We start from the raw sequence: 25222 nt of genomic DNA on the forward strand, positions 1-25222 counted from the left end.
ACATACACAGTTCTATCCAACTCATCTAAGTTAGGTTATACATACCTACCGTGCCTGGCCCACAAATTACCTTGTCACCGGCTACGTTCACTATTTATGTTCAGTTCATTCGAATCTATCTGCTAAAGTAACTAGATATCTATCTGTAATCTATCGTCCGTCTATCATGGTCTCATTATCGTTCAAAGCTCTGATTCCTCGATCATCTCAATCAGCTCATCATATTCCCCCGTGTTCCGTAGCATATCCCAGAAAATTCCCCGCTTCTTGACCAGGTTGGTGGGCGAATCGCTCCTAGTATGAAATTAGTATGCCAGTCAAATCGGTAAGCAGGACCAGAGGCCAGACAGAAGGACGACAGAAGATAGAAAACGTACTCTACGATCTCCCCATCGGCCATTACAAGAACCCGGTCATAATCCATAATAGTCCGCAGTCGATGTGCAATCGCTATGATGGTGCAATCAGGAAACATAGATCGCAAAACCCGCTGCATGTGCATGTCTGTCTCATGATCCACAGAAGCAGTCGCCTCGTCTAGCAGCACGACTTTGGACCGCCGACACATGGCTCGAGCCAGACTGAGCACCTGTCGCTGTCCTTGGCTAAAGTTTTCTCCGTTGGCGGCAACGAGCGTATCCAATGTGAGAGGATGTGTGGTCTTGCCCTCTGCATGTTCTTCATGGTTGCCCTCTGCGACGCGGATAGATGTGCATGCCGATAAAGCATGTTGCAGTTCGGTGTCGCTGGATTCGCCGAACGGGTCGAGGTTGGAATGCACGTCACCCGAGAATAGAACGGGTTCCTGAGGAATAAGCGTAACGCTCGTGCGCAGACGCTTCAGTAGGATCGTGCTGATGTCCACTCCATCAATCGTCACTCGTCCTCCCACGATGTCGACGAAACGAAGTAGAGAGAGTCCCAAGGTGCTTTTACCACTGCCGGTTCGCCCCACGATGCCGACCCGTTCGCCGGGGTTCGCGACAAACGAGACTCCGCGTAAAACGTCCGGCCCATCTGGCAGGTAACGCGCAGTGACGTTGTGGAATTCAACCCGCCCCTGTGTGGGCCAGCTTGCTGGTACCGCCTGGAGCATGGCTTGCTTGTCGAGGGCTCGTTCTTCAGGCTCAATATCTGCATACTCGCGCATGCGCTGGAACGAGTTGAGCTCTACCTCGAGCTCATTCATTGATCGTACCAACGTTAAAATCGTCTGGCTGAGCCCAATGGCATTGGTCAGCGAAAACCCAACGAGTCCCGCTGAACCGGCCCAGAAGCATGCCACACATCCCGCGGAGGCAGCTACGGAGGCGGCGCAAAAGTCTGACCGGACGGAGACCCAGCGGTTGCAGTTGTACTGCGCCTCTGCGGACCGCGCATGCACGGCCAGCTTTTCGGCCAGGAGACGTTGGAAGATATCGCCCATTCCGTGTCTAGCCCGGATCACACTCAAGCCGGCGAGGGAATCGGTGAAGTGTGAGAACACAGGTGAGTAATTCACGGAGCATAGCCGTTTGATGGAAACCTGGGCGCGGGTGTACATCTCTCCAATGACGAATCCAGCCGTGCAGATCACCGCAGCAGGGAGTGCAAATATAGGCATGATGGATGCAACACTGGCAATCCGGAACAAAAAGCGCAGTCCATTCTCTATCGACATGCGCAACCAATTAACGAGTGTTGTATCCATCGACCGAGTATCGTTCCCGAAGCGGTTTATTGCACGTCCGATTGGATTCTCGTCAAACCAGGTAATCGGAGCAGACAACAGCGCAGTGACCAATTTTTTATGCATCTTTTTGGCAGCAACCCAGCTTCCATATTGATATACGAGGTTATTCGTGAGCTGCAGCAGAAGATAAGTGGCAATTGACGTGGCATATATCACCAAGTAGAACAAGGCATTCGGGTTTTCGTATTCTTCATAGGCTCCCGTCCAGATAGAGAGCCAGTATGTAATACCGAAATACGCAAATTGCACTGCAATAGTCACCAGTATGACCAAGGGCGCGTATAATGGCCCACCAAATAGAACCATGTACTGGAAGACTGTACGCTATATTAGCACTGTAGGACAGCATAGCCCGGTAGAGAACTTACATAAAGCGCGAGGTACACGTCCAGTGGCTGATGTTTCTTTAGCCATGTGTTGACCCTTGGACGCGGTTTGTGCATCAGCAATGGTCGGGACCAAAATTGCCGTGGATTCCGAAAGAATCTCATCCAGCTCTACCCTTTGCTGTTCATTGAGAGGTGTCGAGTAGCTCGTTCCTGTTTCAGGAGTACTGCATGGTGTGGGTATGAGAGGTTGCCGGGCACTTGTACCGGCTTTGATAGAAACCACCTTGCCATGCTCTAGGCGAACCACCAGTTCAGCATCCTGTACAGCAGGCGGATACCGTGTGACAAGTACAACAGTTCTATCTAAGAGAAGCCTTGCACGGAAACACCTTTCATAAACCAACGTCGTGGTGTGGGTGTCTAGTGCCGAGAATATATCATCTAGTAGAAGCGTACTTGAGTATGAATATAAAGCCCTTGCTAAAGAAACTCGTTGTTTCTGGCCACCTGAGAGCGTTGTTCCCCTTTCACCCACCACGGTAAGGTCTGCAGCTGGGAGTTGCTGAAGATCCTGCGTCAACCCGCTCGCTTGGATGACACGGTTGTAACGAGCCTCATCGAAGGGACTATAGAACAAGATATTCTGGCGTATAGTATCGTTCTGAAGCCAAGGTACTTGAGGCACATAGGCAACATCCCGGGCACAGGAAGCAGTTCCAGACTCCAGGACAGTTTCGCCCAAAAGAGAGAGAAGCAGGGAAGTCTTGCCACTTCCTGTTGGGCCTGTCACTACATTGAGTGCGCGTGGCTTGAAGCATACAGACACATTCTGCAACCTAAATGCAGCAATCGGTGTGCGCTTGAATGTTGCGTTCTTCAACTCCAACGGCCCATCGGGATGTCGCTTGATTTCACTCGCCATGTCAAAAAACCGGTCAACTCGCCGGAGGGACTCCGCGCCCTGGGCAGAAAATCTGCTCACGGTTGAGAGCCAGACGAATTGAACACGCAAAGTTTCCATGATTGACAACGAAGTAAAAGCAACCGGTGCCCTCAGCGGAAGGTCGGTGAACAAGACTACGGCGGAAAACATCACCAACAAACTTACCATTGGGAGTAAGTCTCCAGCCATTGAAATGGCTGCCATATAAGTACTCCGTCTCCAGAGACGGCGTTGCTCAACACCCCGAACATCATTGATTGAATCCATTGCAGCATGTTCCCAACCAAAATATTTCAAAGTGCGTATGGAGTTCAGATACTCGGAAATCTTAGCAAGCCGGGCATCGGTAGCTTGCATAACAGACCGCTGGATTCTAGAGACCCTACGGGATGCCAATGCTGGGAGAGGAGTTAAGAACAGAAGTGCCAGGACACCAATCAATGACGACCACCCAATCATCCGATAGAGGAATACCAGGGCAATCGTAATAGAAACTGGACCCGCAGTGGAAACATAGAATATGTCTCGAGAGTTGTAAATGGCATCGACATCGTACGACATCAGACTGGTTAAATTGGCTTGGCCAGACTTGGACGCCCCCTTTGATGAGCCCTTGTTTCCCTTGTCAGAGCGGTCTATAGAATCATCATATATGTATGACCGCATAGCAGTTTCATATATCTCCTGAACAAGAGAAACATTGACGCGTACGAGAAGCCGCGTGGCTGTAAAAATATACTGTTGATAGCAAAGTGATCGCATCATAGGGCCAGCAAAAAGAAGACAGATCCAGCACCCAGGGTGCACCACAGCAGAGACGGGATCTTCCAAGTACGCGAGCAATCGCAACATGGCGTACGGTGCAACAAACTCAGCCACCGCCGTAACGGCCGACCAGAACATCATTCTCTTGATTTCCGTTTTAAGCAATCTGCACAGGGTTCGAAATGTTTTCCCTCCTCTGAGGCGCTGTCTCTTAATCTTCTTCAACCATTTAGATGGCTCGTCATAGGAAGGCAATGGAGGCAGGTCATCCATCGTCAAATCCCTTCGACAGCCGCGCAGAATCACATATGTGATCCACTCATATGAGCAGTAGTACGAGAAGAGAGAACATGTCTCCTCTGGAGACGTCTCGTCCACAATTCTCCGTTCCTCGATCTCCACATCAGTTGGGAAAACACCACGACGTGGTCGAGGCGTACCGAGTTCGATGATCACCACGGCAGCGAGGCAAGCTACCAACGCAGATGCGGTGCCTCTTGGGCGGTACGTTGCACCAATAATTATCATTGGTAGCAATTCTTGTATACAGCAAAGCACCAATGTGACCAAATAAATATTATTGATATGACGACAAAGATGAGTTCGATAGCCCTGATCCCTCACACAGAGTCGAGCTAGTCCTAAAAGCACTGCATAACTCAATAAAAGAGCTCGCTTCCAGCTCGCTCCATACCATATTTCTACACAGCTGAGGCAGCATGCTGCTACAGATGCGGCTATATGCATTAATGCAAAAGGGATGGAGGTGACAATCTCAGCACTGTCATCTCCAACAACGTCCGAATGGGGTCCGCGCTTTGACTTGCAGAAACGTGCTCCATGGCGTAGACTCATGGAAACAAGACCAATCATGCATGACAACAACAACATTGCGAGATGAAGATCCCCCGCGGCTATGAAAGCCGAGAGCTTCTGGGTTCGGTACTCCCATATTTCCCTGAGACATAAACTTAGCAACTGCTGTGTTTATGGGGCCAGTAAGCAGAGACTAACCTCTGTATGCGGCCACTGTTGGGGGACGCAATGACCGCCCTTTCGGCGGCTCGCCATGTTGAAGCAGCAAGAGGATACTGAGAGATTCCTGGGATGTACTCCATGGCGTAAGGTGATAGCCTTGTCCTTCCAGATGGACTAGTCCCAGGATTTCTGTAAAACTCACATTTACAACATGGGGTTCTCCGACAGCTATTTCTATTGTGCGCTAATGGTAGCAAAAACCGGCAGCCTGTTCATTGTTCACTTAGCTTCGAAGGGGCGATGGGTTTCGCGGGGAAGACAAATTCTACACAATTCTTTGGGCTGAAACAATTCTTTGGGCTTAACTAGTTAAGTTATGTGGAGCCGCTTATCTGATCTCTTAGTCATCACATTAAATTCTAACTTACTTAGTTAACCAACCAGCCTAATTACTATAATAACAGAATCATAATGGATCCACCAAGGTCACGTGCGTGCGGGTTGAATCAGAAATACGGCCAGTATGATCTTAACTAACTACTATTCAACTAACTACACAGCACAGTATTACGTTAGTTTAGTTAGTTATGCTACCTCCTAGCTAACTAGTTAAGTACATCCGATAAAAATGCTGGTAGACATGTCGAGTACAACAAGTATGCATCGCGAACAGATATCTGCGAGTGTGAAATACATTCTGACCGCAAAGCAGTAAAAATGCAAGAAGTATTCAGTTGGCCGGTGAATCACCGCCTCGATACCTCCACAGACGGGAGAATCTGAAGGTCTCTTTTTCCAGTTCGTTCTCTACGTCAGTATCAGAAGGGTCGACCAGAACTAACTCCTCCTCCGGGAGCTCACCCTGGTCGGGGGGTGGCCCTAAAAACCATCGATCGAGATAATGTTGGATAAATAAGTGTCCCCAAGCTTCATTGTAGAGCACATGTCCGAGGAAACGGTTTGGAATTTGAGCAAAGTGCATCACACCCCACCGACATACAAAATCCCCAGTGTTCACATAATGTTCAATATAGGGCATCAGGCGAATAGGTGTTTTGGGGGGAGTTAGAGAAGATCCTGGAGATTGCCCGCCAGTCACAACATTTACCGCCGTTTGGATTTGCCCCTGTAGGCAATTTAGTGTATACCAGGGACAAGAAATCCCAGCGAATTAACTTACATCAGCAGTATGCAGTGCGTTGGAATCCTGAGAAACTGCTCCATGTGAATTCTTCTCAAAGTTCACAGTATCTGAACTGTCAGTTCCTTCTATATCTGGAATCATCTTGTGTGGATCATTGAAGTGGTTTGCCGCGTTGCCAAAGGTATAGATCTCTAACTTTTCCAACTGATGTAGAGACATCTCCGCTGTAAGCCAGTCGATCATAAGACTTCCTGCTATGCACCCCTGACTGTGGAGAATGAGGACTATCTTCGTGACATTACTATCCAGCATTGAAGTTCTGACTATCTCATAGGCTTCTCTCGCATCCTCGGTTGCGTAGCAAAAGTTCCTTTGAACTAAGCATTTGATGACGTCGAAGACCATCCCGGAGCTATTCAAATTTAGTATTACTCGTATTCGACCTCAAAGAATTTGGGCGAACATACGTGGGACTATGGATACCCATCACCCTTCTGCCAAATATTTCAGTGAGTTTATCAACGCTATTTTGCATCCAGTGAGATCTGTGAGTCATGGTGCGTCAGTAACATGTCATAGACAGTGACAGCAAGACTCAAATAGCGAAGCAGTAGATGTGGATGAGAGCTTCTCTATTATCTTCCATCTCACATGAATATATGCAAAATAAATGTAATCAACTTGCCCTACAGCGATCCCATTGATAAAGATCCAACGCTCCCCCAAAACTTTCTTTGTGAGCGCCAAAGAAGTGTTCGGGTAGTATAGGATTGAGTTCCTATTCAAGGCTCGACTGCATATTATAGAATTGAATTTCAAGGCTAATGCAATATAAATGCCAATCCACAAGGCAGGAACACCAAGCATTGTGAAGATAAACAGTGATAAAAAGAAGCCGAGCTGATATGCAAACAAGAAACAATGAACCAGCATGAGTTTCACATTAGCCCATGAGGGATACAGTTCGTCCATTTCGCCGGACAAGCATGGTTGGAATGGATAGTATATATACGGAAGCCACCGTGCTTGGGAAAAAAAGAGTTTGATATCGTCCCAGAGCAGCAACCATGGAGATGCTGTATAAGGCAATGGTGATTCTTCCCAGTCTTTAAGGAGTTTAGTCCGACGGATTATCGCATTCTCCATGATTAGGTCGGGCTAAAGGACACAGCAATGGGAATGGGTTGTGAGGATGTGTGAAACTAAGTTCGATGGCTTTGGGCTACGAAGCGAAGAATTATCTTCCTAGGGTGTTCATTCCATTCCTGATGCCGCCATCTTCGGAAGGAGCACCGGTCTTCTTCTGTCCGCGCAAGAGCGTAACCTAAGCCATGCCTAAATGCATTCCACTGCTCAGAGCTTTAACTTTGGCAAGTGTGTCTATGTATGACCCAATCTTAATTCCAAGGACACATACAATGCCTAATAGCCTATCTGTTTGCAACAGGAGTAATTGCTTGTGGCGATCTATAAGTTTCATCGGCCTAAAATATGTAAACCATTGTCTAGAATGAATTTTCGTGGCTCAGCATTCCACTTAATTGCCTTAGAGTTACTTAATATTCAACATTAGTCCCGACCACTGCGGAACGATATCAAAATCCTTCACATGGCCTATCAGAAGGGGGCAGAGAATAACAGTTCTAGTTGCACACGTTTGTCTGTGAGTTATCCGGTTGGAGAAGGCTGTCTTTGCCTTTGTGAGTAAGTACACAATGCTCAAAGGCGAGTTCAAAAGCGATGTTTAACAAAGAAAATCCAATATTGCAGTTCTTTACATTGACACGATACGACAGAACGCAGTCTATTGAATAGCAGCGTCTTTGTCCAGTTATCAATTACTAAGCCCATTGATGTAGACAATGATATTGTTGGTAGGGGCAAGTCCCTAGTAGTTTGAAGACAAAGATAAGGGGCGGCTTCATCTGTACCTATATAAGGTCAGTTTATGCCCCCGCCCAGTCCCCTTTATCGCAGAATTCTACCCCCTTCACCAACATTTTTCTGTCCATTATTCCAGTCCAAGCTCTCCTCGAACCGTGGCAGCCATAATTGAGGCGCCTAGTAGCAACATCCAGCAACATCCAGCAACATGGCCAGCAACATGGCGACGAAGGCGAACAAGGTGCAGAAAGCATTGGTCCGTTCAATTAAACAGAGGTATCCTGTGACAATAAATGATCTCACAAAGACCGAAATGGACATGCTAATTGGTGCCCTGAACGTAGACAATATCAGCCATATGGGACGACCCACCGCACCAGACGACGGAGTCAAAGAGGCAATCAAAAATCTTCCAGCAGTCCTCCGCAGGTCTGCCTTCATTCGAATGGTTCCCAATGATGTCATCTGCCCTGCCTTTCTCTGTGAGCCACACAAGGGATTAAATCCGTATATCATAAATCATATTTCGGTTCTTCTGAAGCGTGAAGTCGGCGGTCATTTGAAATTCCTCGACAGGTACTATGACAAACTCAATGAGTGTCTTAGGGAATTGTTGACCGGTCTCCACGATATCCGACAGATATTGTGGAATACATCGTTCCCAATCAATAGTCTAGGAGCAGTCACTGTCCATACTGACGAGGATAAATGTGAGGCATGCCTGCTGGCGCAAATTATAGACACGCCTATGTGGCTGCAGAATCTTCGTACAACGCTTCTAAGTCGAACTAGGACGAAAAAAAGCCACCGAGCCCCAAGGCTACTTCGATTTGTCGACGGGGGTATCTGCACTCATAGACGCCTTACTACCGAGATATTTTATGTGAGTGGTCAGGTAGCATATGACTTGAAAGCAGCGAGAAAGGAAGCTATCAAATATTTCAAGAAAATAGAGCCCAACGATAATCCGGACGGGGATGACAACGGTGCAAAGAGGCACACTATCCTTGTCTTCTGGGACCGGAACAACGACGCAGCGACTAGTGATTTCATCCCCACGGAGGTCGACAATTTCCATGAAACCTCATTAGCCAATCCGGTGGAGTGTGACTCACTTATAGATGAAATTATTGGCACTTACGCCGCTCTGCCAAGTGAAGAAGACGTGGACAGCGCATCCTACCACCTCTTGATAGAGGAAAATGATAAGCTGCCTCCTGTTAACCCCCTCTCTATCAGGAAGAGTGGGCGTCAGCAATTTCCCGCACTTGACACCGTCACCAAGCCAGTCAAGCATGAAGCACGCAAAAGCAAGGAGCTCCCGCCCCGTCCGTCATCAGCCACGGAGGAAGGCAAGTCTCGTGCTCAACCGTCGCTTGACACAAAACAAAAGCGTGTATCAGCGTCTGCTTCTGTCGAACGTGGGAGCAGGTGCATCCCTTCCCTTCAGGTGGACTGGAAGAAGATTATCCACGGGCTATGTCCATTGCAAAGTATATCTAAGGGACTTAAACACACGGTGCCCGGAAATAGCGGAACTGCAGAGCGCATTGCAATCGATTACCAACAGTTGCTTAGCCCACGAGTGGAGTTGGCATATTCTGAGTCCGACTATGAGGACGATTCAGATCCTGCAGCAGGACCTGGGGATACCACATGGAGTCTCGTTTGTGCAGACGCGGTTGCCCTATCCAAACCCAAGGAAGCCAACCCCAGGGAAGTTACTCTGCATAAACGTAAACAACGTTGATCAAAAAAAAAAAAAAAAAAAAAAAAAGAGGGGGGGGGAAGTAAATCAACTTGGGCTTACATTGCACCTTCAACCTCTCACTAAGGTTTCCAGGCTGCCGTCACAACATTCCCACTGTCTATGTTTGATTTCCTTTGTCACTTAACAGCTTTGCGTATCATTTAGCTTTGTGGGAGAATAGAATAGGAGAAAACTAAAATAAATACATAAAATCGCCGGAATTGAAAGGAATAAAAACGGTATTGATGATTGGCCAAGTCCATTCTCATGCAAAGTGTAGGTAGATATTAAACAATTGAAGAAGTGAAGGTTGTCGTACCCTATAATCATAGCACACAATTATTAACACAGAGTAGTGAACAGCGTAAAAATAATAATAATAAAAAAATAGTCCTGCAGAGGCATGGAGCTGTCCTGCGGCTATGCCACTGTAACAGGGGGCTCAGGGGGGCAAAAGAGAATGAGAAAAGAAAAGAAATTATTAGCAGTACAAAATATTTCAGCACAGAAGGGTGCGTGTACTGAGTCTTTTTACAGAACGCTACTAGCAACACCATGCTTGGAGCCTTTCAGGCTGTCGACTCGTGGGGAGAGAGTCACAGTCTTTCTTCGAATACGAGTCCGGGTATTGGAGTCTGCAGACTCATCCGGAGAAATAATGGAGGCCGCAGTTTCTTCCGTCGTGCCAGTAGCGAAAGCCGCTTCATCATCCAACATTTTCTGGGCAGACTCCCGTGATCGCTCGTAACGGAGTTTTACATCTCCTTTCCATTGAGTTCCAAGTAGACGATCCCAGATGATGAAAAACGGCTGAGAGAAGTTTGTCTTAATGCCCCAACTTTGATGATGGATATCATGGTAGGCCGCATTGTTGGATGTGAGCTTTTGCAACGGATCCCAAGGAAACGCGTATCCACAGTGGTCATCAACAGTTTTGACAGTAGAGAAGGTGAAAAACCACATAGCTTGGCGGTTGGTCATTTGCGCAGTCAAGAACGCAACACCAGTACCAGCCGTGTCGAGAAGGAATCCTTCCACTGGATGGTTGTAGAGAGCACCGAACGCATATGGGACGTAGAGGCGATGGTGGCGCGAATGGAACGTGACTGTCATAACCGATCAGAAACCGAATAGCTAACAGCCAAATCCGTGAGATACGGGATGAACACTCACCATATAACCAGCGGTTCAAATGCATTGCCCGATGAAGGAAGTATTGCCAGGTATCAACAACGCATAAACCCCAGATAAACTGCAGAGCTGGAATGAAGTACCAATAGATGAAGTTCGCAGTTGCCAACTCCCAGCCAGCAAATGCAGGGACCACGCTCTCTGACCCATTCTCCAGGACAACAGATTGAGTGAGTCCCGGATATCGGCCACCGGCTAGAATTCCTGCAAGTATTGTGTAGCCGTTCTCGGACATATTTCTCCCTAATCCCAAAGTATCGATCCCAAATAAAGCCATTAGACGAGGAAGGGCGCGCTGTAACACTCGAATCCGGCGGGCCCATACTGCAACTTCATATTCTTCCTTTCCAATATATTCTGGGGAATCAAGGTATGATACCGCAAAGCCGGCGATGGTCTGAATGACTTGCTGTAAAAGGACATCCCTCACCACTTCCCAACGAGATACATGGTTGCGTTTTAAAACTTCGGCCGGGGTGTGCAACCGGTATTGTGGAAAGATATCATTTATATCAATGAAATGATAGATCATAGACAACGCCCAGTAGGCAATTATTGGTAGGATCAGCGACAAGATATTATCGGGGATAGGGGCCCAGACGGGAGGTCGGGGCGTAAGGGTGTAGGTCGGAAGAGGCGGAAGGTCATGTAGAACCGAAACGTTTGCCGCCATTCTGAGTATGGCAGACTATCAAAGTCTGTAGAAATAAAAGTGAAGGCGCAAGGTGCTTCAAGAGGATTCAGTGCATCTGTAGGTTTCAGTAGTGACAAAGGTCCAGGTTGGCTGGTACAGTTGCTACAAAACCACGCCTTCAATGAATATATAGAAGAGAAGCTGTATGTGGACTGGCAATGCTGGAACCTTTGTGAGTGCGATCCAGAATAAGGGGACGAGATGCCCAGCTGAGAAACCGATCGCACGATGATTAATCAGGCAAGGGGAGGCAATGGGGTTCTACAAGGAACGGGCGTTCTGCGGGGAAAAAAAAAAAAAAAAAAAAAAAAAAAGCAGTCAAGAAATAAGGAAAGGAGTGTCGGCAGTAGCAGGAAATTAATATCCAAAGAGAAAGGAGGAAATAGAAAAAAGATGGATGGGTTGGATGAAGTTAGGTGAAGAAGTGGCACCACAGGAAGGCAATGCCGGCCGATTAATCTGATCGATCAAGACGCTGGATGTATGGTTTTGTTCGACGTCGGTAATATGCGCCGTTCCTTCCCCAAATTCTGAGGTGCGGATGGGTAATGTATTGTATTTAATTTACTACACAGATTCTCCGTGATCTCCATCCAGTTCAGTGGCCTATCCCTTCAGGCATCCATCCCTGATGCCCCAGCAAGAGAGAGTGGAACTTCGCAAAACTACATGACCAGCATCCATGTCCTCGATATCTGACTTTCCCTGGAATCAATTGGGCCCCCTTAAACTTACTATTTTGCCACCAACCAAATGCCAGTCAAGCAACACTATTACCTGATTCCTTAAGCTGCAAGACAAAAACCGCCATAGCCAGACGACCAGGCCAGACTCGAACAGGACTAGCGTTCTATTTGCCCCTCAGAAAACCCGAGGAGAAAAAGCGGGAAGGAAAAAAAAAAAAAAAGAAAAAGAAAAAACTTCCCCCACCAAAACGTGAGAAAACAAACGGGCGCCACTAAATAATCTTCAAAATTTCTCCTCTTTAGCGGATCTTTCCTTTCTCTTCCTTTTCTTCATTCTCCAGCTTCTGTTTCAACCCCCCTATCCTCGTCTCATTCTCTCTGACCTCTTCGTGGGATCTATTCTCCTTCATACCATCAAAATGATCATTTATAAGGTATCTACTTTTCTTCACTTCCTTGGTGGGCTGCATGCCTACCCCGCCTCTTTCATGTCAATCAGAATGACAGGAAAACCGCTCAATAATCTACCCATTCTTGTACATATGATATGTTACATGACTGTCAACTAACATACTTCTTTCTAATACGTAGGATATCGTCTCTGGAGATGAAGTGCTCGCCGACACCTTCAAGATCCAGGAGGTCGACAAGGTTTTCTACCAGTGCGATTGCCGCAAGTACCTCAAGAAAGTGAACGAGGACTTCGAGCTGGAGGGTGCCAACCCCTCTGCTGAGGGTGGTGATGAGGAGGCCGGTGAGGGTGAGTCCGTCATGGTCCACGACATCGAGGACCAGTTCCGTCTCGTCTGGCTCAAGACCGAGGAGGGCATGAAGCCCTCCAAGGATGCCTTCAAGGCTCACCTTAAGAGTATGTTCCGACTCCAAATATTCCAAAGCAATTAATCTTAGCTTCTGCGATAGCTAACATCATCTGCCTTACAGCCTACATGAAGAAGGTCCTCACCAAGCTCACTGAGAAGGGAGCTCCTGCCGAAACCATCGACGAGTTCAAGTCCAACGCCCCCGCTGGTGTCAAGAAGCTTCTTGCCAACTACGATAACTATGATGTTCTCATGGGCCAGTCTATGGATGGTGATGCTATGTACGTACCTCTTCCTGGATTATTTTCGTATCCATTTTTGATCACATCGCTAACGCGCTACTACAGGCACATTCTCATTGACTTCCGTGAGGACGGTGTCACCCCCTACGCCACTCTCTGGAAGCACGGCCTTGAGGAGACCAAGGTGTAAATTCTAGAATTGTTGCCGAAAACATCTCATGAATTAAAGAATTATGGATCAGAGTTTGCAAGCATATTAATTCAGAGCAGGACAGGGAGTATCGTCACTTGAAGATATACACTTGATCTCACTGGCCACCCTACCTGTTTTTTTTTCATATCCTAGCTCCTTCGTATCGCAATCTCTGTATCTTGCTTGATCAGAGTCACGCCTCATGAATCCCATAGCTGTTACGTCTCTCAATCACCCTATTAGGATATCTAGCTCATCGTTCACGTTTTGCGCTGTCACTCGTGGGGAACCTGGAATGCTGAAAAAATAGAATTCACGTGCCTTACGTCGAGATTATTTTTTGGTATCCCGTGCGTCGGTCATACGTAACCAAATATAATAGTTGCGTCAATATTGTATAGTCGTTCAGTAGTTGAATACTATGTACAAGAAATGCATAGGATATATAATTAGAATACAACAACCCCGCAGCTGGTGTCGAGCTAACCAGCCCCAGTAGAATATACAAATCCAAGAGAATCACGGGAGGAGAGTTTAACAATAGCCAACCCAGTCAGGGCCACGAACATCATGTATTCCCACCTCACCCCCTGGCATGCTAGCAGCACCTTGGCTTCCACCAGTGGGATTCGTATTTCCAAGGTCTCCAAATTCAAATCCCGTAACTGGATCTAGCTCCATGAGCTCATCTACCACAGGAAGATGCTGGCCGAAGACAGCGTCCCATTGGTCCCAGTCAAAGTTCAAATTCGGATCTACCATTGACGGAGGTGTTGGGACGGCCAGGGGCTGGCTGGATGGGGAGGTTATGTCCATGAAGGGGAGGAGAGTTGACGGTGATGGGGTAGTGCCTGACTGGGGGTTTGGAATAGCAGCATTGAATGGTGGAATGATTCCGGAAGGAGTTATAGGAGACCCCACAAGAACGTTATCAACAGGATAAGAATTCGTCACAGGAGATTTGGCGAATTGCGGCGTAGGGGCCGCGGCAGGAGTTGCTGGGACGGAAGTTGGGCCGGCAGGAGGAGGTACCTCATATCGAAGAGGGCTGGGTCGCAGAGTAGACACGGGGTTAGGAAGCAAATGAGAACGGGTCATGTTGTAGAACAGTTTCGAGAAATCAGATAGCTGCCGCCGCGACGACATCGGGGTAACAGAAGGAGAGCCTGCATTGTTAGCATAGTAGGGGTCGCTGGCACAAGGGTATTCATCAGGCGCAGAGGCGACGCCAGCCTGCTCTTGTGCCTGTTCAGTCCATAGCTTTTGCGGATCTAAACCAGCCTTCTGCCATGCGTTCAGGCGTAGCCTGCGAATCATATCCCAAGCTTCGCGGCCTCCGTCTTTCAGAGGTCGTTGGGTCGAGATGCCATCTTCACCCCCGACCACGCCTCCGTCGGGGCCGGTAAGTGAGAAGATTTTGTCGATAAATGCCCGAGACTTCGGGGCCTCAGGGCTCGACGGTCGTTCGTAGAGGTCAATAAGCATTATCATGGCAGCATGCATTGGCTGGTGGTTACCGGGCCAACTCCAATGAAACGGCTGGAATTCAGGGTCGGAGGCAAGGGAGATGAATTTCTCCATGAAACCATGACAGTGACGAAGGGCACTGCGTATATTAGAAATTTCCAACCATTGAAAAGCAAGCAGATTCAACCATACCTTTGTCTAGCAGCCGGCCATATGCGGCTCTTAGCATTCTTAAGAAATGGTTGGTAGGCAACACAGAAGGCCTTATATGAGATCGACTTAGTATAACCATGCTTAAGCACACCACGGTTCCAAGAACTCACTTTATCAATAAACAGCGAAAGAAGTATCCTCGCCCATTTATGGAAGGCTACAAGAACAGGCGTGTGGTATTGTTCTAGGCAACCTCCAGGCCCTATCCCAGGGAGCTCGGCATCACTAGAATTAGCTTCCACCGGAGATTGTGCGGATTTGAACGAGCTATCTGGAGAACTGTGGGTAGCCGTCGACTCAGGAATGCGGTTTATTATAGAATTCAGCTGAAGTTGGAGATCAAGAAGAATTGATCGAAGTTCTTCCATGTCCCTTCGGGTTATGGGTTTAATGCCTAGCTGGATCTTCAATATTCGCCGAACAGCACCTATATTCAAACTATTAGCCATTGAGAAAATAATTCTCACGGAGGAGTCGCTCACAGGCCATGACGTATTTGCCTCGGGCTAATAGGTAATACACGTTCACTAGGGAAGGTCCGCCACAGACAGTTGGGTCATCGGGATTGTCGCGCGGCTGCATGCCCGCAGCGACTAGTTTTTCGTAATGTTCTGCTGTTGTAGTGCCCAGTAGAGTATCCTTCACTTCACTAGCTTCGCGCACATCCCAGAAATTTTCATCGCTGACCAAAGGAGGAAGTCCACTGGACATGGCAACAACACCGTCCATATGCACAATATGCCACCATATGCGTCGGCGGTATTCTGCTTCATGAGCCTGGATGCCAAATTTGGCAGGATCACGATGCAGTCCCATCGTTTGCGCCACCCTCATAGCCAGGCTTACAAACAAGCTGCTTGTGAGAGGCTCTTCCTCCTTTGAAAGTATCGTTTGGACCAAAAGATATGCAGCCAGGCCCTGCAATGACGGGCTGCGAGGGAACGATATTTTGGTCAACCATCGTGTAACTTCGTCATTGAATGTCTGCGAAAGTGCGGACCGTGAAGAAATGTTGAACTCGGCCTTGATGGTACGTATCGATACGGTGATTGATCCACCATACCAAATGGCGTATAGCAGCGGTATGAATGATGGATCCGGACAAGGTTCGCCAGAATAACTACTGTAATCGTACCAGTTCCAAAAGGCATTGTATAATTTCAAAATCGTCGGGGGATGGATCACCGGGCTAATGGCGTGAATCCCGGACATGAATCCTTGATATAAGATATGGCTTTGGCGTTTGTTTGGCACATGTTCCAGCATTTCTGGCTCGACAACCTTCTCCATCACAGATGGTGATTCACTCGAAGGAAATAGCACCGATTTCTGAAAGGCTTCACCGGTAGACATTCTGCTCCCCGCGCCTACCCCGCGAGGACTACTGCCAAACTTCCATTGGCTACCTGGTGTCCGCGCCGTTGGGTCAGACATCGAGTCATCGACGGAGCTCTCATTAGCCGCGGAGTCATTGTGCGAGCGATTCTGGTCTCGCAGTAATTGATTGAGTTCGTTGATCTTGGATCTCCATCAGCAATCGCGCTGCATACAAATACGGATACATTTCCTGTGAAATACCTCATTTGATATATAAGCCCAATAGGTGGTCCCCACATATCTAATTCTCAATTAGACCCAAGCAAACCCAGCGCAATAGTAATGCAAGGACATACCTTGACCTGCCTCCATCCTCCAAGCTCAGGTGACCGAGATTCAGACTACCCACAGGATCTACCAAGTCAGTAGCATGGCCCGACGGAATAGGAAACTCATCACCACTCGATTCAGTTGCACGGCGGGGACTGTCGGGGCGAGAATTGCCGGATGATTTCAATGGCCGACCATTAATTTGTCGGACCTCCCTTTTCGCAGACTCCAGTTGAGCGTTCTGTGCCAGTAACTGCCTCTCTGCCGGATCCAACGGTTGATTCGTCTTACTTAGACGCTCGATCATTGATGTAAGCTTATCCAGCCGGGCCTCGATCCCATTCGATCCTGCTTTCTGTTCCGAAGACCTAGCTTGTCTTAGATGGCTATACACCGACTGCAATCCATCGATATCGTCCTCCACTGGTCGTGATGACTCCCTGCGTCGCTTAACGCGATGCCCGTCTTTTGTTTGACCACTGCGCAGCTCGTCTTTCTGGGGCATCGCGTCGTAGACGCATTCGCTTCCGGCTTTTACGCAATTTCCGCACACGGGGTGTACCTGACGGACATTAGCACTTCACACAGCCCACATACAATGTAAAATCCATCATGTACCTTGTCGCATTTGACCTTCCGCCTCCGGCAGGTGTGACAACTGTAGCTGGCGCGATTCCGTGTGATCTGGCGGCCGGTTCCTTTCCCGACCGAGGACTTGGACGATGGCGCACGAATGCTAGCAGTTACAGATGCAGAATCATTATTGAATCGAAGCTGAGCGTTCGATCCTGTATGTGAAGCCCCATGGCCAGGGTCTCCATTTGTTGGGCTCGTATTCATGGCCGTGCGGTCGCAGTGGTGGCGGGGTCGTTGATGCCGTTGGCGAAATCAAACGGTCGGTTCATGGAGGATTAGATTGAGCACGGATCAAACTGGGTCAGACAGCTGTACAGAAAACGGAGACAGAACCGATTTGCATGTCACTGTAGTTTTCAGGTCGGATATTGGTTAAGGAATGGATTTTCTTGTCCTGAACAAGTTCGTGTCTGGGATAAGGTCGGCATTATCAATGATCGACCTTTTCCACCAATAATAAAGTTTGCCTTCATTGATAAACCTGTAGCATAATTCCGAGCTTCTCGTGTCACTTAAAGAATGGGGTCATGCGTCCATTTCATTCTTCGTGTACAAGTCAACAACAATAATAGAGAAATTTTTAAGTCCTACTATCTACAAGACGGGTTGCATCAATATGCCACAGTCTAATATGCAAATATTCCCATAACCTCAGTCATGTCAGAGATATAGCACAAGTCGTAAAATACATCTTCGATTCCAACGTGATATCAGAGAACAGTAATATGCCTTCTATAGGTGTAAATCAACAAACGCCCTCACGCCCATGCAATGCAACTAGAAACGCACATGACACATTGACAGCGAAAAAAAAAAAAAAAAAAAAAAAAAAAAAAAAAAAAAGAGCTGATAGTGCTTTGTATCGCCATCTCATCTACCACTTTAAGCCTTTCCCTTCTTCTTGTCTTTCTTTTTCTTTTCGCTGCTGCTGCCTCCAGATGGCTCACCCATCATCCCTGCCATTCCAGGCATTCCAGGAATCTGAGGCATTCCGGGCATACCTTGCATATTCTGCATCTCGGCCATGGCATCTTTGAGCGGGTTGTCGCTGACTCCACCACCACTGTAAGCCGGGGAGTGTATCGGTAGGATACTCCCAATTTTCCAACCACGGGGAGCAGGAGGAGCGGGGGGCAGTTTCTCCGGCATTGGAAGTCCTCTGATTCTCAAACGGTACGGGGATTCTTCGGTCGTCGGGTGGGCTTTGAGATATTGAGCCACGAGAATGTAGAGATGATGCTCTAGACACGTTAAACCCTATGGTTAGAGCAACACGGGCTTGGAAGCAACGTAAAGGACCAAGTAAGACAAAAATTAAGACGGGAGATGTTGACTCACTGTTTTTAATCTTCGGGTTTGCCAATTTCCCGTTCTCATCTTTCAAGAGCACACGCACTCGTCCTGGATTTGCCCAGTCCTTCGGGTGAAACTTCTCCGGTTCGAATCCCACCTTTAGTCCTAGCATCTGCGCCGCATCCACAATATCCCTCCCTAAGGGGTTGTGAACAGCATGCTCTGCACCCACTTTTCGACCCCCTACGCGCGACCGCGCCTTGTCAAAGTAGACGGGATAAAGACATTGGTAATGTTTGGGAATTTCACGCTGCGGTTCAGGGGCGGGTCTCATCGGTATCGAAGATGAACCAGGAGCAGGTATATTTGCCGCGGACAGGATGGATTCATTGTTAAAGTCGGAGGGAGCCACTTCTTCTGGATCAGAGTCGTACACTTCCTCAACCCGCGCGTTTCGAGACATGGTGTTTTTTCACGCGATTAAGATCCTCAATTTCGAATTTGAATTCGGAAAAGCCGAGCGTGAAACGGAGGTCGGGGGGTAGGATCGAATGAATTTGGTGGTTACCTATCTGTTGGCGGAGGTCGAGGTTGGAACCGTAAGTCTGGCCTTTCTGTGCAGAATCGGGTTTGGTGGCCGTTGGAGAGCTACCGCCTGCTTGACCACGGAGAGATCTCTCCACCATTTAATTGCGATCATTGACCCAGAAAAAAAAAAAAAAGAAAGAAAAAAAAGACGGAGAGAAAGAATATACGTACAGATTTTCTTTTTTCTTTTTCTTTTTTTTTTGGTTTTGCCTTGAAGGTTCTTCCTCCCTGATGAAGTATGGTGGCTGCAATGTATATACTCACCTCTCCATGTTAATATAAATGCTAAGCAGTATTTCCTGTTGAAGTTACTCTAAGTGAAGGCAACTCGACCAAAAGGCTATGCGTACATTTAGCAAATCTTAAAATTGTATTTAACATTTAAAGGCATTTTATATTGTTATCTATGTGGGATACAATAATGCACATGGAACAGCTATTTAACATAATTTAACCAGATATTTATCGTAAGATGCTTCGCACCTGTACTTCCGAGCTCACTGATTATGTCTTCGTGTATGATACTTTAATCTATTGTTCCCAGGAGCAATTGTCCACAACTACAATATATACTTAACTAGGTTGGTAGTACAGGCTTGTTGGATCTTGTGCGCATTGGTTTATCATTTATTGATCTCAAGCAGCTTCTGCTAGCCTGAAAGTGACATTTAGATATTATATCTTCCACAGAACCAGCAGTCGGCTACAATAGGGCTAATCAGTTCTTGATTCCAATATCCAGCTAGTCTTGAAGTATCAGAGTTTGCTGAAAGCCAAAGGGACAAGAGAACACCATAGTCCGACAATGATATCTCAGGTACGATTTCTGATCTAGAGCTGAGGTTTTAGAAGGCAAAGCTAGCCCTAATAAGCCAGAAAAAACAGCTGAATATCACCTTGACCGTACCACATCACAAGATTGATTCCACCCACCGCAGCTTATCAGCCTACTTTATGTGGAATGAAATCTCCGCTGCATGGCTTTCTCCCCATGGGTGCTCCTTTTCAACTTCCTGTATAAGTTCCTTATGTCTCGAACCGCGCACCTTAATGCTGAGGTCGAATGGAGCGGGATGGCTAATAATTCCCGTCAGGAACTTGGGATTAACAGGAGCTTCCTGCCCATCTATCACAGCTTTCGTGATGTTGAACACAGCCAGAGATCGAGCTATAGTCAGATAAATGTTCGCATCAGCCAACAGTCGTCCTGGGCAGATACGACGTCCAAATCCAAACGCAAGCAAACGTGGATCATATTCAGGCGTATGTCCGTCCGCGCTAAGGAAGCGTTCTGGGTTGAAATCCATCGGGCTACGGTATAGACTTGGGTCATGGGTGAAAGCCCTAAAGTTCTCCGAGATAAGTGGTTTGCCTTCTGTGTGGACTTAGGGGAGGTTGATGGAACTTACCAAATGTTTGGAACAATGATCGAGCCTTTGGGAATGAGATAGCCATTATAGATATCATCTTGGGTGGACGCATGGGTCACTCCAAGTGGTGTGACAGGGTGCCATCGGAGGACTTCCTGGACCAGCGCATCAATGTAAGGCAGCTTGTCACGGTCTTCGAGATTCGGCAAGCGACTTGTGCCCACTACTTGGTCGATTTCCTCCTGCGCCTTCTTCTGGATGTGGGGATATAATGTCATGGCCATGAAAAAGCAGGTAAGAGCAGAGACGGTCTGTCATATCCGTTTAGCCAGTGAAACACTATCCAGTAGATCGACCTCGTTGTCAGGCGAATAGGCAGGAAAAACTCACGGTATCAGCCCCTCCACCGTAAAGCGCACCAGCCGTCCACTTCACCACAATCTCCTCTTCAGAGCCCGGTTCTACATTGCTCTGCTCTAGCAGGTTGGACACGAAAGAGGGCGAATGCTCTTGGCGTGCCATTTGTCTTTTCACAAATTCATATGGAGCGTCGTTCATGGCCATTACCCGTTCTTTGTAGGCCTTCGCAGTCCGTTTAAAACCGCCACCGGGAAACCACTCTGGTAGGTTATTCACTGTCCAGTTGATTAGTTTATGTCGTACGAAAGAGGCTTACACTTCTTACGCAAGGGAACAAAGTTTACCAGCCAAGCTCCAGGAAGCACAAGTTGAGAGAAGTCGTCCATGGCTTCGTCCACAAGGTCGACCAGAGGGTCACTTGCATGCGGTTCGATGGTATAACCGTATGCAATTTTTAAGATAACGGCACCCGACTCTCTAAATTTGCAAGAAATCTTTTAGTAGACTTCCGGGAAGGCTGAGGGAAGGAGGAAGAGAGAGCTTACTTCCGTATATGTCCAATGAGACTTTCAGGTTCACGAAGCGCTCGGAGTAAGAACCGATGGGACTCAGCATCCAGAATGCCATTGTACTTAGAGACTGCCGTGGCGGTACCCATCTCTCGATGGGCAGCTTTGCGATACGCCCGGAAGCGGCCAGAGTTTGGCAGAAGGCCGAGCGTATCCTTCCATCCAGTTCTGTGAGGTGGTCAGATGCTGTTTTATCATGCGGTTGGGAAATGAAATTATATGGGGCCTCGAACATTTCGGCGATTGGTAGATATGGTCGCGAAGAGTGTAGTGCCGATCGTTTTTCCATGAGCTCAACTGCTATGTGATGCGCATTTATAATGATGAGGGTCTGGCCGAATATCGTGACCGAGCTGATGGGACCTGGCCGAGTGGACGCCGATTAATCCCATTGATTCCGTGGTAACCTTCCGGCAGATATCTCCATACCATAGAGTTCTTTATGTTTTAGCCAATGCTGCCAGTCCTGCGAATCGGCTGGAGGCAGGTCCAGTAAGTTGCCGATGATAGGCTTCGATGGGGGACCTGGTGGCAACGATGGGAAATCCTTTCTGCGAGCAACTGGAAGGAAGTATTTCACGACATAGAGGCCAATTAAGCCTAGGGCAAAGTAGGTAAGGAGAGACATTAAAATACCGCATGCAGCTATGTCTTTGACGAGGTAAGTATCTATTTTCAAACTGGAAGTCAGTTTCACAAAGGCTGGGGCAGGCTGCGTGGTGGCGCCGTGGGAAAATAAAAAGCAGAAATATAATATATGGAGGCGTTGTTATAGCCACTTTAGATATTCTTTTTGATGCACTGGAAAGGAACTGCCTGACAGCGCATTTGCTCAGCTGAAATTCCCGTGGCAACCACAGCAAGGTAGCTGCACTGATCAACGCATATCGATCGCATGGTTGGCCTGAGGGATGGCTGGTGGAGCTCATTTCCTGCAAGCTATATCACCAATATACGCCATCGGGACAAGGATATATCTGGTCACCTAAAGTGTTAGATTACGACGACTCCATGCTGGGACACGAAGCTATACTTGCCCCCTCCTTCATAATTTGCATCCTGTTTATCTTCCTCAAAACCACAGCCCACATCAGCGCTACCTAGCACAGGGAAAACACAATACATAGGATTCTGCTGTTACATTAAGCAGATCTTATAGTTAACCCCGCATTATTTATACCATAAGAGTACGTGTGCATGGAGTACTCCGTACGTGTATAGTCTGTATGCACCTTTCAAGGTCTTGCTAAATACTCTGTGCAGCTGGGCCTGAGGTTGACGAGATCGAGCGCCCAAAGGACAATGGTACAGGACAACGCTGGTCCTCAATTTACTAAACAGTAGGGCCTACCAAATGACTGTTCTTATGATCTGTTACGGAAACACTATACCTAATCCGCCCGACTTGGCAGTGTGGAAATATCTACCGATCCATTCTACCCCTCAATCCTTTAGTTAGTTGAGCACCCAGATAGGAATGCAAGAGACTCAGTTGGTTGAGATACTGTGATTCCTGGTGTTTCCACTGAATGACATCTACTTCCTAATTAGGCTAGTTGGCCTGTAGCTGATAGAATAGCTCCCTACCCCCCATTTCCCCTGAGTTCACAACATGATCCAATAGCAGCAGCTGGGAATAATCACTTTCGAAGACAGCACGCCACAGTTTCGGCTCTAAGTGCTCTATAAAAATGTGAGCGGCATGACAGGAATTAAAAATATATAATTAAGCACCACGAGAGACTACATACCATTGGCTGGCAAAGACATCGCACAGTTAATTATTATCCAATGCTCAAGCATACCGGCTTGAATCCATGGACAGTATCATCCACCCTCCTTAAATTGATCGCAATGCTCAGTAACTTGGCTATGGTCCCTAAATAACTCGATCCCCCACTGCTTTTATGGAATCCAAAAGTCGACTAGCTATCACTCCTCCAGGGCCATTTGCTGGAGATTGGCACGCCTCGACCTACTACAGCATTGAACGCCCTGTACAGTTAACTCATCCTGATATTGAGCCTCTAATGGTCGCAGTTTCCCTGCAGTTAACAATTTGCTTTGCATGCAATGCTGAAGGCTTTTCTTTGAAAACTACTCAAGGGCCTTCTTGCACAAACTTTGAATTGTAGGCATTTTCCGGAACTTAGTTCCGTTTTGCCAATTATGTACTCAATATACTTAAAATATGTTTGAATAGAACATAAAAGCTATACATTACGGAATGTTAGTTTTATGTACGCGTGATGGAAGAATACTGATACTATATAACTGCCTAGTGCCATCTTTTAATTGCCCTGTGGATCGAGCCATGTTTATACTAATGTCTTGTATCTTTATCTCACTCATCAGAATATATCTATCCTCTAGCACTTTGCTAAGGATGTTCATAGCTTCTGGTGTATATTTATCTTCAGAAGGAAAAGATCAAGCAATAACAGTTTCTGCAAGAGTGCTGAGGACATTACTATTATTTACCAAGGCTTGCACCACATAGCTCTCTGTTAAGGTAAAAATAACTCCATGTTTCACCTCAGAGCGGTACATCTAACTCCAGATAGGTTTCGCTAAACAGAGCATGGCCATAACAAGAATGTTACGTACCTGGAAAAGATAATCCAGAATCGAACTTACGGCCCCGGGACGGCTGTTTGTTTAGATTAAATATATACTTCGGAGCGTCTCCGTCAACAGTGTACTTTTCAACGAGTTGATCAGAACGTAATGTTATTATGACCACTTCAAACTAGTCCTTGTTGTAGGATAGACCTATAGGCCACGAACCTGGTTTGAATGATGGGGTTAATGAGACACGATTTGTAGGACTGAAGTCTACTGGCGTCCTATAATTCTTTTGTTGTATGGCATGCCCGCTGATGGGCTACCGTATACGCTGAAAAACATAGCTTTATCCTATACCCAATCCTACTCCGGATACTTCTAACAATGTAGTTCCAGAATGCAGTGTCTCCATATAACCCTTGTGCTTTATCTAGGATAATAACTTTACCGTCAGCGAAGATATCTTGTTTCCTTTTTAACATCAGGTAACTGCGCACAATAATCAGAGCGAAATTTATCCAAGGATTCCCATAATAAAGCTCATCAAGGCTTTGTTTCCACACCCTAAGCCAAAATACTGTCCTTCCTTGCCGGCCATAATAGTCCCTCATGTTGGATTCTCTAGGGGAAGAAGGTATGTTGTGAGGTGCTAGGATTGCAGAGACTGGATAGTGCATATTGTGCTATCGTGCGATCTAGTATCGCATGGTGAGTTCTCCTTTCTAGAGCGAACGTAGACTAACGCTTCCTTATATCTACGTGTTCCTTAGCCCCTGAGTGTGATATATCAGATCACTACGGGACCTAGGATATCCGAGGTTGCCTTAGGCATCCTGATTTCCAACACCTCAGCAGAAGTAAGAGTACTGACTTTCCACTTTCTGGTGTGCCACACTTTGCGAATCCACAATTTCTGCAAGTTTTAACATTGTTTCATCTCGAGTGCATATAACTTGGTGCTTGTTAAGTTCTGGAGAATTTGGCGCTGGCGTTAGCGTTAGCTAAGTCTATAACATATAGTACAAGATGTGGTATTGTACCTTGAGTAGCTGTAGATTGCTGCTGTTCTTGTGGTTGTATAATAATAATATCAATATCTAGGTGGTTAGATTGGGGGAAGTCGGTTGCGACCAGTCGGCGTGTATGTAGATGTACAAGATTC

General features: G+C 47.1%; 8 protein-coding genes across 8 annotated transcripts; 2 read left to right on the forward strand and 6 right to left on the reverse strand.

The window, feature by feature from the left end:
- Positions 1–182: 182 nt before the first annotated feature.
- Positions 183–4887, reverse strand: ATNIH1004_000272 (putative ABC multidrug transporter; the record flags this gene model as incomplete). The annotated part of the gene is made up of 4 exons (XM_033564994.1): positions 183–294; positions 378–2049; positions 2101–4727; positions 4784–4887. 4 exons carry the CDS (start codon positions 4885–4887, stop codon positions 183–185), a joined length of 4515 nt encoding a protein of 1504 aa, XP_033430751.1.
- Positions 4888–5477: 590 nt separating this feature from the next.
- Positions 5478–6447, reverse strand: ATNIH1004_000273 (uncharacterized protein; the record flags this gene model as incomplete). Its single annotated transcript, XM_033564995.1, has 3 exons — positions 5478–5873; positions 5928–6303; positions 6359–6447. The coding sequence occupies 3 exons, from the start codon at positions 6445–6447 to the stop codon at positions 5478–5480; spliced, it is 861 nt and encodes a 286-aa protein (XP_033430752.1).
- Positions 6448–7983: 1536 nt separating this feature from the next.
- On the forward strand, positions 7984–9525 carry ATNIH1004_000274 (uncharacterized protein; the record flags this gene model as incomplete). Its single annotated transcript, XM_033564996.1, has 1 exon — positions 7984–9525. One exon carries the CDS (start codon positions 7984–7986, stop codon positions 9523–9525), a length of 1542 nt encoding a protein of 513 aa, XP_033430753.1.
- Positions 9526–10056: 531 nt separating this feature from the next.
- Positions 10057–11389, reverse strand: sur2 (sphingosine hydroxylase; the record flags this gene model as incomplete). The annotated part of the gene is made up of 2 exons (XM_033564997.1): positions 10057–10631; positions 10699–11389. The coding sequence occupies 2 exons, from the start codon at positions 11387–11389 to the stop codon at positions 10057–10059; spliced, it is 1266 nt and encodes a 421-aa protein (XP_033430754.1).
- Positions 11390–12596: 1207 nt separating this feature from the next.
- ATNIH1004_000276 (translationally-controlled tumor protein) lies at positions 12597–13349 on the forward strand (the record flags this gene model as incomplete). The annotated part of the gene is made up of 4 exons (XM_033564998.1): positions 12597–12632; positions 12688–12964; positions 13039–13198; positions 13265–13349. The coding sequence occupies 4 exons, from the start codon at positions 12597–12599 to the stop codon at positions 13347–13349; spliced, it is 558 nt and encodes a 185-aa protein (XP_033430755.1).
- A 537-nt stretch (positions 13350–13886) lies between these two features.
- ATNIH1004_000277 (putative C6 transcription factor) lies at positions 13887–17519 on the reverse strand (the record flags this gene model as incomplete). The annotated part of the gene is made up of 7 exons (XM_033564999.1): positions 13887–14958; positions 15012–15082; positions 15143–15459; positions 15515–16550; positions 16611–16650; positions 16706–17241; positions 17298–17519. The coding sequence occupies 7 exons, from the start codon at positions 17517–17519 to the stop codon at positions 13887–13889; spliced, it is 3294 nt and encodes a 1097-aa protein (XP_033430756.1).
- Positions 17520–18197: 678 nt separating this feature from the next.
- Positions 18198–19071, reverse strand: SEC65 (RNA-binding signal recognition particle subunit SEC65; the record flags this gene model as incomplete). The annotated part of the gene is made up of 2 exons (XM_033565000.1): positions 18198–18556; positions 18654–19071. The coding sequence occupies 2 exons, from the start codon at positions 19069–19071 to the stop codon at positions 18198–18200; spliced, it is 777 nt and encodes a 258-aa protein (XP_033430757.1).
- A 1072-nt stretch (positions 19072–20143) lies between these two features.
- On the reverse strand, positions 20144–22123 carry ATNIH1004_000279 (cytochrome P450; the record flags this gene model as incomplete). Its single annotated transcript, XM_033565001.1, has 7 exons — positions 20144–20540; positions 20606–20877; positions 20957–21201; positions 21252–21403; positions 21472–21663; positions 21729–21858; positions 21925–22123. 7 exons carry the CDS (start codon positions 22121–22123, stop codon positions 20144–20146), a joined length of 1587 nt encoding a protein of 528 aa, XP_033430758.1.
- Between the last annotated feature and the right edge of the window lie 3099 nt (positions 22124–25222).

This window comes from Aspergillus tanneri (genome assembly GCF_003426965.1).
Source record: "Aspergillus tanneri strain NIH1004 chromosome Unknown AapTan_2_pilon_pilon_pilon, whole genome shotgun sequence".
Lineage (NCBI taxonomy): Eukaryota > Fungi > Ascomycota > Eurotiomycetes > Eurotiales > Aspergillaceae > Aspergillus > Aspergillus tanneri.